The sequence below is a fragment of the Copadichromis virginalis genome, linkage group LG12 (genome assembly GCF_057382275.1).
Source record: "Copadichromis virginalis isolate Kocher_CV1m ecotype Utaka linkage group LG12, C_Virginalis_male_GT1.1, whole genome shotgun sequence".
Classification (NCBI taxonomy): Eukaryota; Metazoa; Chordata; class Actinopteri; order Cichliformes; family Cichlidae; genus Copadichromis; species Copadichromis virginalis.
This window is the reverse complement of record NC_140629.1, coordinates 28289251-28304473: the sequence shown is the minus strand read 5'-3', so window position 1 is coordinate 28304473 and position 15223 is coordinate 28289251. Positions and strand designations below refer to the sequence as shown.

Here is a 15223-nt window from a genome sequence, read left to right as displayed (position 1 = left end):
TCAAAAATACAAAAAACAAATACATGTATTATACGCCGAAAATTACGTGGTGTGTGATAGATTAAAACGTGTAGCCTAACATATTGTTCGAATTTATTAATGTTGTCAATAATTTTGATCAGGCTTTCTGTTCGGACAGGCGTTATGTGTATTCCTCTGGCAAGACCCCTATGGGATTAGCAAAACAGTCCAGAGATGCGGATATCTTTTGGCCACCGCTGAATGCAGTCTCCGATAACTCCTGTCATCTGCTATGTGTTGTTGCTGTTCCATACGCGTTCTGATAGTTATCACGGTCTGCTGAGAATTTTAACATCCCTGGCTTTGACTGGAGCAGGAAAACCGACGCGACTCGGTTAGCTCGTTACCTAGCGTGTCAGAAGGCTCGACGACATAATAGATTGTCCTGCTGCTGAGAACGCGGTGTGCTCTTCTTGTCAGATCAACCCAGGTGTCACCCAGTGTACTATCGCTAATTTTCAGAGAGTATCTTCGTTCCGCCGTATCGTTCACTGTTGTCTTTGTTATGTAATCGACTGCTTTCACCGTGAAATGTAGCAGCATACAGCAGCTTGGCCAGTCTTCAGTGTCTCCGCAGCGTTAGCAGAGCACTGCTCTCACTGCGCTGGCTAAAAATACCACTGTAAGGCCCCCCTGCTCGCTGCGCCTCCAAAAGTGCTGGACTTGTCCCTGTTGGACTTCTCTTTTCTGGTCACCTTGCTCGCAGTTTGCCACTCTACATGGTCACTACAGTGAATTTGAGACGACTGGTAGAGCGAGTCGGGCCCCGAGGTTGTGAGCCGAGCTGGTCTGATCTAACGTTAAATCGTACCAGCTGCTGGGCTTCAGTTTTCCAAAGGAACGGCACTCGGCTTTGGTTGCTCTGTAGCCGAGTATCATTTTGCCCCGATGGCCTTTTCCTGTTATAACTAGTAGTATAGAAAGCCTTGGTGAAGCCCGGGGTACTTTATAAAGGTCAGACAAGACACAAACGCTTCGTTTCCACTGTGTTCAGTCTGAGTTTGGGGAGGCAGACTTCATCTGTCCGGAGCACAAAACCATGTCGGAGGATAACAATGCAGACAAATTCATCAAGGTAACCTAAAATGACACTTCTTCTGCTTGGTTACTGGTCCACTCAAGTGATGGAAATATTATCTTTTTAAAGCTGTTGCTCAATGCATGCTACATGAAGAGCGCAGTTTTATCTTGTTTCATGAGACAGTCATAAACTCATATTTATTGACAGCAGATGAGTTTTATGTGTGATTTGCATGGCAGAAATGTTGAACATGTTTTAAAAAACATAATATTCATTTCTTAGTTTAAACCCATTTAACAATGGTCATGATCATTAACCAGCCTTACTTCCCTGCAAACTGGATCTGGGGTTTGTTCCTGGCTGGCTCCCCTCAGTGTGTCATTGCCTGGCATCTATGTCAACAGTAAAATGTGATCTGGAGTTGCCCTGGCCCCTGCTTTCATGGTTGGGCAAGAGGTACTCTAGAACTGGAGCACACGTTCGCTGAGTAGCTTTTTGCTTAACCCCGACTCTGTTTTATCAATTTCCTGGCTCATTAAATCAAATGCTGGGAAATAATCTTGCATGTTTCCTTGCTCCAGAAAAAAAAAGTATTAAAGCATTACAAATCTGCGTAGTTTTTGATCACTCGTCCTTCAAGTTGTGTGATTAAAGAACCCTGGACTCCCTCTTAAAGTGATGAGATCTGTTGACTTTGTTAGGTTGTGGGGGTTTGCTGACATCATTTGGGTCCCCTTAGAATGAAAAGTCACTGCAAATCAATAGAGTTGTTCTGTTGACTGCGTTTATCTCTTAGTGAAACCATATGGAGGGGTGTTTTTCCAGAATGACAGTGCTTCTGTCTTTTGGTTCAGTGAGTCACCAGTGATTCACTAAACCTCACATTCATCAAACATAGGGTTTGATGAGTGTGAACATCATGTGAATCATATGCTATGGCTTTCACAATCAGCAAGTCTAGTCCCAATTAAACAGCTATGGGAGATTTTGGCCGAATACTCCACCTCGACCAAATAAGAGGATATCTTTTTTTGGATTACTTTAATAGTGTCTTGACACGAAATCGCACTTTCCTGGTTGTCAAGCTGTAGTAAAACATTGTCAAGTGTTGCAACAGTTATATTTTAATCAGCCAATGTTCACATGTCCCAGAAAATTATGTTATAAGGAAAAGGGACTAATGCCAAAAATTTCTGGCCTCAAGTTTGGGGGTTTGTCAAAGAGAACTTGATTTGTTTTATTTTGATTTTTTTAGTTGATTACTGAACTTGTGTGGGTGAACTTGTCTTTAAATAATTTATTTTGGCACCAGTAGTAGCAGCATGATTTTCCAGGTGCATTTGTGTTATAGCAGCCAAGCTGTCTTTTTTCTAAATCTTTTTTCTGTCAAGGAATGGTACTATTGTGAAACTAGAGCCCATAGATGTATAGCTATTACACCACCCAGTGTTAACACAGTAGGGTTAATGTGTTTCTTTCCATTTAGTATAATGTAACTAGTATCTGCAGTAGTCTTTTGAATATATGTTATGAATATAACATACAGTATGTATTATAATAAACATCATATTCTGTGTACTGGTATAATCACTGCCTGTGTATTGGCATTGATCAAATGTTTGGGGGGGGTTTAGTTTTTTTATACAGTATTTTCTTTTCTTTCTCGTGAGCTAATGATCATAAAGCATGACATACCCCGTGCTGACTGTTGTGAAAGGCACAGATGATTCATAAACTTAAGCCTAGGTCTTTTTGTAACATTCCTGTCTACCACGGTGGTCTGCCTTTTCTTCAATGTTCTGATATACTATATGGTATTATTTTGTCTTTTTAACAGGAGACATCTATTTTGGACGAGTACAACATAAACTGGACACAGAAACTGGGAGCTGGCATCAGTGGCCCTGTCAGGTAAGTCTTTTTAAAAAGACTTTTCTTTATTCTTGACATTTTATCTTTTCTGCTGCAGTCTGTTGGTGCCAAAATGTGGAACGGGATTATTTTTCTTGAACTATGGCCAGTGTGAGGAGTATTACACAACCAGGAAACATTATCATGATATCTGTTTGTGATTGAGAAATCACCTTTTACCTGTGCTTCTGACGTCTATGGAAATGAGTTATTGTCATTTATTAGTGCTACAGAATCCCACAGGGAGAACTCTTAACACTTCTGGGTTAAACACAACTGTGAGAACGCAGTCAGCGCTAACTGAGGTTACAGTGTAGTTTTGTTTATCCTGAAAATAGATTATTGTGATTCAGAGTATTTTTAAGTAAAGTGATTTGATTGAAGAGGGTGGCAGAGATTGTTGTGTCCCCATGCAGTGCATGATTAAATCTATGTATACATCTGAGTCTCTGAATACACCGCAGAGTCGATGTCAGAGCTGATTTAGATTTATTTGTTAGCTGAGCTATTGACTAGACAAACACGTCTGTATGCATTTCTAGCGGTTCTCTTGCATTAAATTTGCTGTTGCACAGCCTGACCTTATCCTTGGCACGTTAACACATTAAAAATTATAAAAGGACCAGGTGCTTGTCACTTGCTTTAACTGACTGGACCTACTACCCGTGTGTAAGAACATTGCAGCTGGGAGCTTAAAATGTTTGGCACAGGCACGATTTCTGTTGTTTTTGGAGGTGGCTCAGTTGGCACAAGCACAGTCTACGTCTGAGCAATGACTTCAAGGACATGGGGTTTCCTGACCCCCTTTGTAACAGTCTCTAGCCCCCCACGAGAACCTGGAGTTCTTCAACTCCTAAGAGAAGCATGGAGAAGACGAGGAGGAGGATGTTATCATGAATATCATCAGAGATGATAATAATGAGAATGAGGATGATGCTATGCTGCCCTGGCATCTTGACCTGACAGCTCCATTGGCAGGGAAGCTAAGCCCTCTCCATCTCTCCTGCGAAGTCACTCTAAGTGAGATATGCAAGCATACGTCAATCAAGCTGTCCATTAGCTGGTCTATAGCTTCTAGTTTATCCCAAAGGTGTCAGGGCAGACAAGTTCTTTCATAGCAGAGTCAAACATTAAAACTCGAAAAATGGAACTAAGAGGCCCAGGTAGACCCCAGAAAAAATAGTCCCATAGCATTATTCTTCTTCCACCAAACTTAACACCTGGCATAGTGCAGTCAGGTCAGTAATGTTCTCCTGGCATTCTCCAAACCTAGACTTGTCCAGAGTCCAGTAGTGGTGTGCTTTACACCACTCCATCCAACACTTGGCATTGTGCCATAATGAGGTAAGTATGTGTGCAAGTAACCTCAGTTACTCAGTTCAGTTTCAGATGTTTTTGTCTCTACTCTTGCTTCTTTATGGCGTCAGTGATAATATGGTCGTTTCAGGCATGCAGCTCTGGCTGTGAGCACAGCAGCTCCACACAGCTGCTCTGGAAGACAATCTGTTAGCAAGGGGCAGCCAGTCCAAAAGAAAGTTCCTTTAACAGGACGGTGGCCCTAAGCAGAGTTTGGGAGTTCAGCATTTGTGCCCATTTGTGCAGGTTCTTTTGGCATTGCAGAATGAAAGTTTAAAAATGCGTAGACATGCTGTAAAATACACAGCAGCGTGTGGGCATGGTAGGTTTCTTTCAAGCCTGTTGCACAAGCCTGTTGCGCCCATATTGATGGGAACAGTTGAGAGGGACAAGAAACATGAAGTGCGAGAAGCGAGTGGAATACAACAAATGGTCAGACTCGCTGGGATTCAGTTCACAGACTCACTGTTAAAAGCATTACTACCCATGTGTTGTGTAAACTAACAGCTTAAAATCGTAATCCTCTTGAAGAAAGTGAGTTTATTTCCAATTCCTTGGCTTTGTTGGGTTTAGTCTAGCGGTGGATACACAAGGGATCAATTATAAAACATAGCAGTTTGCTTAAGTCGTCCATTTCCCTTCTATATTCCTCTAATTGTCTTCACACTGTAAAATGGGGAGTAATCGATCACAGGAAAGCTTATACCGCATATGAATAAGTAGCAATCACTGTTATAAATGACTCCTTTTAATATTAAAAATTAGTAAACGCTGCATTGCCCTGCTTCACTGGGATATCTGTTCACAGGAATGACTTTTAGATTCATTCTGTTTCTGCTGAACTTTACAGAGAGGCAGCAGCTCTGCCAGCAGATTTAAGTCTGTTTATGCTATACGCAGTCTTTTTAGTGCAGGTCTGTCTTGCTGATTCTAGTTAGATGCCAGTGGTAATATATCAGTGTCTGCCACTGACTTCTTCTGCTCATTCTGCACTTTGAGGCTATCATTAGTCTGGATCAAGCGAGAGCAATCTGTTATTACCCAATGTGTATATTTTTGGCCTTGAGTGATGAGAATACAGTGAAATTGACTCATCAGGCCACCATGTAAACATGCTGGTATGATTCATGCTATTTTTTTTGAGCAACTTTTACTCACCTCGTGTTTTATATTTCTAACTCGGTTTTTTGCTCGGAACTCTTATTACTTCCTTCTTACCTGCCTCCGTCTGCTAGCACATTCATGTCTTTTACTGTATCCCCCACCACCGGACTAATTCTGTCATTCATTTGGGAAGGTATTGGTTTCTAGTGAAGTGAACTTTGGCCAGAGCTGACTGTTTCTCCCAGTAATACTTTAATAGTGTAATCTGAGTTCAAAGTAAGTGTTTAAAGTGAATATTTGAGCCCCTGTAGATTAGAGGAGAGGGAAAGGGAGTTATTAGATTCTTCCAAAAATGAATTATGTATCTGCACGTTTCATATTTAATGAGTGTGCAGTTCAAAATGTGGATTGAGGAAACCCATTTCCAGGAGTTATTTACTTCATTTTATCCTTGTGACGATGAAAAATATGCATCCACAGATGACTTTTCCTTTGGTTTACTCTACATACAAAGATGCAGAGCAGATTCACCATTCCCACAACAAACTTTGATATTTACAAAATAAAGTAAATCCAGCTAGTCAGCTGATGTCTTCTCTGTGCTTCTGTTTGGCCTTATTTAATTCAACATCAGATCATATCCAGGCGGTATGTAGGAGTGTAATAGTCTAAAACACCACGTTAGCACACAGAAACTACCTTTACAACTTTAAAGTCTTTTAAATAAAATAAGAGCGCCTATGCAAATATAAATTCAAGCTTTACAGATAAAGTATTTACACATCCACAGATTATAAATATAAGTCCTAAAGTGATTAGTCTATTAACAGAAGAATATTTATTTTAAATAACATGCAAATAATTAGTTGTCTGCAGACAAAATATATATCTGAAACTAGGTCTGTGCAATATGACCAAAATCTCATATCCCGATATCAGAATTCTATCGTCCCGATACCGATATAAATCACAAAAATGTAACATTTTCTGTAAATTCTGTGGATCTCGGGCAGCTCGACTTGCGGAAAGTGTTTCCAGCTGCGCGTCATGTAGCTGGAGTCCAGTGTTTTAACAGATGCATGAAACTATACATTTCTAGACATAAGTTGTAACGGCCGCCGTTTTCTTTGTATTTATTACACGGCGTGCTGCGGGGAAAAGCCTGTTCTAACGTTTGAGTCTAAGGTTTATTTTTTAGCACCTGGCGGCTCTTTTTTTACTTCTTATCCGTAAATAATCTGCTCTTTCACGTGATTCAGTTTATTTTGTAAAGTCTCAACAGGATCTTGAGCTTTATTGTGAAAGGTTTATGTGGAACATAAACAAGCGGACACGCGATGGTTTTAACGTCGTTGTTGCTAACGACAGCCACTACAGTGACCATCAAAATAATGAAAAAGTATTACCGTAAACAGTTTATTTTGCGACACCAAGGAACAAATGATAGCGTAAAATGAAACATAGACGTTTTTATATCGTCATCCGATATATATCGTTATATGAACAGCCCTATCTGAAACTGTAGATACTGTTGAATTATGTTTTTTATCTACTTTAAAGCTTTTTGTAAGGGTGAAATGGCATCTCAAGTTAAAAGAAAAAGAAGTGTCCAGACATTGTCAGCCTACACATTGTCCCTCATTGATATCAGCTGTTTTGTTTAAGTAAAGGACACTGGACACTGGACACTGTCTGGCATTTTATTTGTTGTGGATTTGGGGAATGCAGTTTTATCTGACTGGACTTGATTGTAATCTTGTTTCTTAATCAGATAGGTAGATGGGAATGCTGTAAAATGCTTGGATGGTTGTTTTATGTGACATAGTGGTTTAATGATTTCACCTGTGACCTCATGTAGAGGAGCTGGTTGCAGGTATAAGAGAGACGCCTTTTAATGATTTAGTGTGTTTATCAGGATGTTGTGAAAAGCTGGCAAGGCTTAAATCGTTTTCAGGTGAAACTGTAAATAATTAAGCCAATTTGCTATAAAGTTATGTCAATAACGTGTTAAAGAGTTTGCACAGTTTTTAGGTTTTAATCTGAATATATTAGATCACGTAATACAGATGAGTGACAAGCAGAGCAACTGATTGTTAATAGAAACACCAGAAAATTAGAAAAGTCCTGTGAGTTTAGATATATTTAATTCCTGATTGTTAGCACAGGCACACATCTGACACATCTATCATGGTGCGTGGGGTGTTTGTCGATACTTGTTTTCTTTTTTTGCAGAGTTTGTGTGAAGAAGTCAACTCAGGAACGCCTGGCCCTGAAGATCCTTATTGATCGCCCCAAGGCCAGAAATGAGGTTAGAGGAAACACTGTCATGGCTGTGATTAATACCTGCTGTTTGTTGTCTGGGGCTGTGTCAGCATGCTTTGTTCTGCCTGCCTGTTATCAGTCTGTATTAATTCCGGTTTTGTTTGTTTTTTCTTCCTTGCTTCTCTTGTACTTCAGCCTGTTTGTATGAGCGCCTTTGTCTGCAACGCTGTCTCCCTGCAGTGAACAGTTTGTCTTAGCAGCCTCTCCGTGTCATTAGCAGCCCCGTGTTTTGATCAAGCAGCTTATGCAGCAGTTAAGCAGTGCAGTCAAAACAAGCTACACAGACTTGGTGTTGGCGTACTGTCTTTGTCTGTCTTGCAATCTGCTTTTTTCTGAGTCTGACACTGTATAATTTCCGATGGTCTAATTATTTAGAAGAATTCTTGGTATTTGCAGCTGCTTAATTTGCATTTACATTTGCAGAATTTGTCAATTTTTGGCATTCATTGGTAACGAATGTGCATTAGTTGACTCATCTGCTTAATAAAACCAGTAAAGCAGTGGAAACGTGTAATAAAATGATTTCTGTGTCAGCTTTGATGTAGTTTAAACATTTGAATACTAATAGATGTCATTGATCTCACATTAAATTTCTCTTTTTGCCTGGGAAGTGCCGACACTGCACATCAGAGTGACTGTACTGATGATATGATGCTATTCTCTGTTGCAATGACTTTAACCTGGCTTAAACATGGAGAATTTAAACTTAAGAGAGTTACTCTAAATTCACTTTGCTTGTTTTCTCTCCAGGTGCGTCTCCATATGATGTGTGCCAACCACCCAAACATAGTGCAAATCCTGGAAGTTTATGCCAACAGTGTTCAATTCCCCCATGAATCCAGCCCAAGGTGAGGCGCTCAGTCTGTTTTTGTAGGATTCAGTGAATCTCTTGTCATAAAAGAAAGAATTTAACATATCTCCATCTCCTGGTTTTCACGGTTTCCTCCAATCGTTCTTCACAGAGCGAGGCTCCTGATTGTTATGGAAATGATGGAGGGTGGCGAGCTGTTCCACAGAATCAGTCAGCACAGGCACTTTACTGAAAAGATGGCCAGTCAGGTCACCAAACAGGTAGGTGAACAGACCTAACTGTGGTCCACCTTTATCTTGTGTTTTATGACATCGTCTGTCTTTTCCTTTAAAGCTGCAGTAACATGTCACACAGCCTCGCCTTGTCATTACTACCTGCTGTTTGGATTAAGTGGCACACACCAGTTCAACCCTAGGCTGTTTTTAATAAATCTATAGATGATGTCTCAGTTTTATGTCTCCCTCCCTGTAGATCAGCCAAGCGTTGGAGCATTGTCACTCTCTAAATATTGCACATCGTGACCTGAAGCCAGAGAACCTTCTCTTCAAAGATAACTCTCTGGTAAGCTCCTGATGCTGCGTTGTTGCACACACAGATGTAAATACTGCAGTTTTGAAGTAACGTTAAAGCTGCCACAGCCAATTACTTTTAGCTAATTAATTATTTATACAAAATACAGAATGAAATGCAAAAGAGTAGAAGCTTTGCTAGACTTTTCAACACAGTGGATCAAAGGGTTTTTTTGGGGTTTTTTTTTTCTCAGACTATATCTAGCAGAGTTTGGCAAAGATAATGTAGAATTAGAAAATCTGCAGTGGCTGTGACAGACTTGGAAATCAATTCTGCTCTGGCAGCAATTTCAGTAATGTCCCAAAGGTGTTCCAGCTAAGAAATCCCATCAAGTGAAACTCCGTGAAGCCCCAGAGAAAATATCTTACATGAAGTTGCTAATAAAAAGTTTTTATGCTCAAAACATATTCGTATCTCTCATTCGGTGATTCTGTCTGTTCTGCAGGATGCACCTGTGAAGCTGTGTGACTTTGGCTTTGCCAAAATCGACCAAGGAGACTTGATGACCCCTCAGTTTACTCCTTACTACGTAGCACCTCAGGTTAAAAAAAAAAAAAGATGCACTTGCTTTCTCATTCCACTGACGGCTGACACATCATTAACGACTGAATGCATCATATCTTAATGATGTATTCTGGCCCTGTTTTCTGTACAGGTACTTGAGGCTCAAAGAAGGCACCAGAAGGAAAAGTCTGGAATTATACCTACCTCACCCACTCCTTACACCTATAACAAGGCAAGACTCATATCTGGGATTCCTGCTGCAGGTGCGTCAGGCCTGGTTCACTGGTGAATTATTTTTTAAAAGGTTTCTTTTCTGTCTACAGAGCTGTGACTTGTGGTCTCTCGGTGTGATTATCTACGTAATGCTGTGTGGCTACCCTCCGTTCTACTCCAAGCATCACAGTCGCACCATCCCAAAGGACATGAGGAAGAAGATTATGACCGGCAGCTTTGACTTTCCCGAAGACGAGTGGAGCCAGATCTCTGAGATGGCCAAGGACATTGTACGCAAGTAAGTCTTCTTCCTATTTCTATTCTTTGTCTACCTACAGGATTTTTTTCTATAACCTAATAGATTATCACACGTCCTTCATTATGAAACGATTTCAGACCTCAGTCACCTTTTTCTTAAATATTAAGTTTGTATGTATCAGAGTTCAGATGAGCAGCTCCAACATGAGAAATAAATGGAAAATCGGGGTGCCACTTTAGCTCTCTGAGGGCACAGGGCTGGGTTTGTCTTCATATGATCTTATTTCCAGCTTCCTGTTGTTTCTCTACTCTCCTATCACAATAAAAACTAAAAAAAAAGCCTTCAAATGATCTAAAATAAATAAATGACCAAAATAAAATTAGATTAAAATAGTCATTCACGCCAATAACACTCTGCACAAGTTTTGCTTTTTGCCATGAAAACTCTTTTAAATGTCCTTCATTGTCCTTTGTGACCTTTTCTTTATAATTGAAGAAAACTGAAGAATCACATGACCCCCATCAAGCCCCCCCCCCCCCCCCCCCTTTTTTTTTTTTTTGTGAGTAGGCACAGAGCCTAATAACAACGAGACTTTGCAATCCCTACTGTCGTAACCATTATCTCTGATTTATGGTTTAGGTTTGTCAATCCAGTTGATGCAAAGAATACCTGACTTTGTCCAGCATATTTTGTAGTACACCCCTCAGCAGACTCATTAACTCTCCTGTCATCTTGTTTACCCCATATTGCCTTCCTTTTCTCCTCTGTCTTCCTTGTGTTTATTCGTCCCATCCCTCTGTTAGTCTCACTCATTCACTCTTTTTCTGACCCACATGTATTTTCTGTTGCCTCTTTGTTTCCTCCCTGCAGGCTGCTGAAGGTGAAGCCAGAGGAGAGGCTGACAATCGAGGGAGTCTTGGCTCATCCTTGGCTTAACTGCACCGAGGCTCTTGACAACGTGCTGCCCTCGGCACAGATGATGATGGATAAGGTGAGTGCATTGCGTCAGTGATCTGACTGGCAGAGGAAACTGCTAAATGAGTATTCTTAATTATTATAATATAACAGACGTATAGCCCTCCTTAGGCAGAAATTTAGATACCAGCTTTGACTGTCCTCTTTCTGCTTCCCAGGCGGTAGTTGCAGGGATTCAGCAGGCCCACGCAGAGCAGCTGGCCAACATGAGAATTCAGGATCTGAATGTCAGCCTGAAGCCCCTAAACTCTGTCAACAACCCAATCCTCAGGAAGCGGAAACTTCTAGGGTATAGTTGCTGTTTTGTTATTTTTTCTTTGTGTGTGTGTGTATCCAAAGTTTTTTTTATTTATTTGGAAGTCCTTGTATTTAAAAAAAAAAAAAAAAAAAGAAAAAGAAAAAAAAAAGATCTGCTCTGAAATATGTTTTTCTGTCCATGTTGCAGCCCAAAGCCCAGTGACAGTTTCTTCATTCACGACCCAGAAAACGGAGGGGAAGACTCCAACGTAGCACTGGAAAAATTACGAGATGTCATTGCACAGTGTATACTACCACAAGCTGGTCAGTAAACCCACGCCGGTATACAACTAGCATTTTAATGAAGAAGTATGAAAAGTTGTGCTGGCTTGTTGAGTTTGGTGTCTGTTTTTCACTTCAATTCAACTAAGAAGCATTTTGGCAGTCTGTGATGAAAAGTAAACATAAGAACTGCCAAAGTACAGAGGAACAGATGATCAGCTAAGCTTTTTTTTTTTTTTTTTCCAAACCTTTAATTGGTTGTAACGTAACTTGAAAATGCAGAGAAACTCACTGATTTTTGAACATTTATGACTAATAATTGCTGGAATTCTAATCAGGCTGTATAAGGTTATAGACACTCACTGACCACTTTATTAGGTACACCTTTCTAGTATTTTGTTGGACCTTGTTTTTTCCTCCAGAACTGCTTTAATTCTTCATTAATTCTTCAGCAAGGTGCTGGAAACATTCCTCAGAGATTTTGGTGCATTTTGACATGATGGCATCAAAGAGTTGCTGCAGATTTGGCATGATGGATGTGCAGGCAGCAATCTCTTGTTCCACCTCAAAGGTGCTTTATTGGACTGAGATCTGGAGACTGTGCAGGTCCTCTGAGTATAAAGAACTCATTGTCATGTTTAAGAAATCAGTTGGGGCTTTGTGACATTAAGCTGCTGGAAGCAGCCATTGGAAGATGGGTACACTGTAGCCATAAAATCATGGATATCATGAGCAGTAACACTGCCGTAGGCTGTGTTAAACTGATGCTCACTTGGTATTAAGGGAGCTAAAGTGTGCCAATAAAATATCCCCCACATCTTTACATTGTTCAATTTTGGTGAGCCTGTGTGACTTACAGCCTCTGTTTTCTGTTCTCAGCTGATGTGATTGGCTCCAGGTTTGGTTTTCTGCTGATGTAGCTCAACTGCTTCAACATTTGACATGTTGTGTATTCAGAGATGCTCTTCTGCATACCTTGGTTGTAACGAGTGGTTATTTGAATTACCGTTGCCTTCCTGTCAGCTCAAAGCTGTCCGTCTAGCATCAACAAGGCATTTTTTAGTCTCTGTAAACGCCAGAGATGTTAGTGTGCGAAATCACTTTCCTTCCCTGTGACTAATTTTTTTGCTTCCATGTGATTGGCTGATTAGATATTTGCATTAAGGAGGAGTTGAATAGGTGTACCTAACAAAGTGGCCATGGATAGTGTACATTAAAGTCTATATGGAGTCTGCTTGTGATTTTTTTCTGTTGACAATGTTGCACATCTCTCAGAGAGGGGAAAAAAACAACAACTTCTGAAGTTAAAAAAATAATAATTTTTGTGCAGGAGAGAACGAGGATGAGAAGCTGAATGAAGTGATGTATGATGCCTGGAGGTTCAACAGAGACTGTAAGCTGCTGAGGGATGGCCTGCAGGGGCTCAGTTGGGACGGTCAGTGTTGCTTGCTCTCTCTAAAGTCATCCATGTTTTTTTTCATTCACTTTTCAGGTGTGAGCTTATGTGTGGTGAATGAATAGCTTATTGCAAAGATCAGAAAAGACTGTATAAACAATATCGCTGCACCCCTAATTATTCAAATTGACAAAAATCTACAGAAACCAGATTAATTGTCTCTGTTATTATAAGATTAGGGGGAAAAGACTAAGCATGGCTCTCATTTAGAAGTGTAATTTTATTGTTACCAGTTACCAGATCCTTAACCAGCAGATTTTCATTGCAGGACGAGCCTTCTCCGATAAAGTCGACCGCTTGAAGTTGGCTGAAATAGTGAAACAGGCCATCGAAGAGAAGACAAATCTCCAAGAATCTCATTAGCAGCTGCTGTCTTTCTATCTTCTTTTTATATTGTTTGTTATTACCCTTTTTAACTCATATCTGTAAAAAAGCTTTTTTATGTATAAATTTTTTTTCTTTTCGTAAATTTACTTGCAAGATTTATTGTCAAACTGTTGCAAGAGCTATTGTACAGCTGTAGATATATTTCAAAGATGACTCATTGGTACTATAAAAAAATTTTTTTATGGATACTTGCAAAGAACGTGGGGAGAAAAAAACCAACAACTATATTTTCATTTTTGCAAAAAAAAAAGAAAAAAAAAAGCAAGACCAAAAAAATGAAAATCTGTGAAAGAAATTATTTTCTGGGAGGAAATTTTTATTAGCTGTTTGTCCAGCTTATTCAAGATGTCATGTGTTTTATCCCAGTTATTTCATTTTATTCTATTTTATGTTATTTTATTTTAACCTTGCTAAGGAATGTATTTATTTAAACAAAATTCCATTATTTTATACCTTACTCGTAGGTTGGGGTCCGAAAGTTGACAGAAGCACTCTACAATGTGATTTTGTTCTTCCACACACCTTTAAAATCTCACGCTAGAGAGAAATGGTCTGAAGCTTTGGGTTTTCCGTCGTCTCGTGCGTCTTTCCCTCGACCTTTGTTGTTTAGAGGTTGGGGAGAAGCAGAAATGCGGGTAAAAGAAGGCATCATAAATCAGAAAAATGGAGGCAGATTTGCTCATTTTTTTTCACAGTACCTCTCTTCCAACTAAATTTATTAGTTATTAAATCGTTTGAGCCAAAAAAATAAAATCTGAATACCTTTTTTATGAGCTTTAGTTAAGACGTTCTCAGACTTTTTCAAAGCCCCCCAAAAATCCCCCCTCCCCTTTCAAAAACATTAATAAAAGTAACAATGTGTTTTTCTGATTTCTGATGGTTTGGATGAGAGTCCACTGTTTTATTTCAAGTTGTTTATCTGTGAAACTGACACAATCTCTGCTGCTTTCACGTCACAGTTGTATCTGCTGGAATTTAGACCTGCATAGTTAATATTTGAACTCTTTCCTAGCAGGAGTGGTTGTTACTTGAGCTCAAAGAAACACACACACAAAAGAAACCCCCCTGGTGATTTTGGTCCAGTGTGGTCTTAGACCAGAGCAGATCAGGGGGGAAGGACTGGATTTCAGTGTTGTAACTTGATGTTCAACTGAATGTGCAATAGGGGCTATAATGTGATCATGCCCCCCCCCCCTCCCCCATGCATGTACATACTGAGACCGTACTTATCTAATGTGTCAGTATTACTGTTTATCAGAGGCCTTCCATGTTTCATGTCATTTCATTTCAGAGGTTTGAATACCCAGAAATGTCCCCACATCCTCACCCTTAAGGTGTGATTAATGTCATATTGTTAGTTGACTGGTCAGAGTGAAATCTTCACTACACTGTTTGACTCTTGTGGTCTACTCATATCTAACAATAATATCCTTTAAAAGAGGCGTTTGGAGAAAGGGTTCCTCTTAAGGTGTTTGAATGAGGCCACACTGAGTTTGCTGAACAGCTGGAAATGTTTATTTTGTGTTTTGGAAAACCTCGTCTGTCCTGAGATAATTCTTTGATGAAGTCTTTTACAGAACTTTTTCTGTGAACATAAATTCTTGTCAAGATTACTGCATTAACTATGTGATCTTCATTAAAAAGAAGTGTTTCTTCTGAGTAATTTGCAAACACTGGTGCAATATATCATCACTGTCATCTCTGCTCTCTCTGACTTTTTCTCCCCTTTTTTGGGGGGACATGGTCAGATTTTAAACTCATTGCATTATCATAAAAAAAAGCATAGTTTCAGCC

The 15223-nt window shown here is 39.8% G+C and overlaps 1 protein-coding gene across 1 annotated transcript; it reads left to right on the top strand.

The window, feature by feature from the left end:
* Nucleotides 1-160: 160 nt before the first annotated feature.
* mapkapk5 (MAPK activated protein kinase 5) lies at nucleotides 161-15088 on the top strand. The gene is made up of 14 exons (XM_085475804.1): nucleotides 161-1096; nucleotides 2880-2953; nucleotides 7646-7721; nucleotides 8486-8583; nucleotides 8698-8806; nucleotides 9018-9107; nucleotides 9562-9657; nucleotides 9772-9852; nucleotides 9944-10131; nucleotides 10963-11083; nucleotides 11226-11356; nucleotides 11513-11628; nucleotides 12917-13021; nucleotides 13311-15088. Exons 1-14 carry the CDS (start codon nucleotides 1061-1063, stop codon nucleotides 13403-13405), a joined length of 1416 nt encoding a protein of 471 aa, XP_085331930.1. The 5' UTR covers nucleotides 161-1060; the 3' UTR covers nucleotides 13406-15088.
* The last annotated feature ends 135 nt before the right edge of the window (nucleotides 15089-15223 follow it).

Bases quoted from the DNA above. Each gene is read 5' to 3' on its own strand.
- mapkapk5 (XM_085475804.1), top strand. From the start codon at position 1,061: ATGTCGGAGGATAACAATGCAGACAAATTCATCAAG. The intron at 1,097-2,879 runs GTAACCTAAAAT...TCTTTTTAACAG, and splicing joins ATGCAGACAAATTCATCAAG to GAGACATCTATTTTGGACGA. The intron at 13,022-13,310 runs GTCAGTGTTGCT...TTTTCATTGCAG, and splicing joins GCAGGGGCTCAGTTGGGACG to GACGAGCCTTCTCCGATAAA.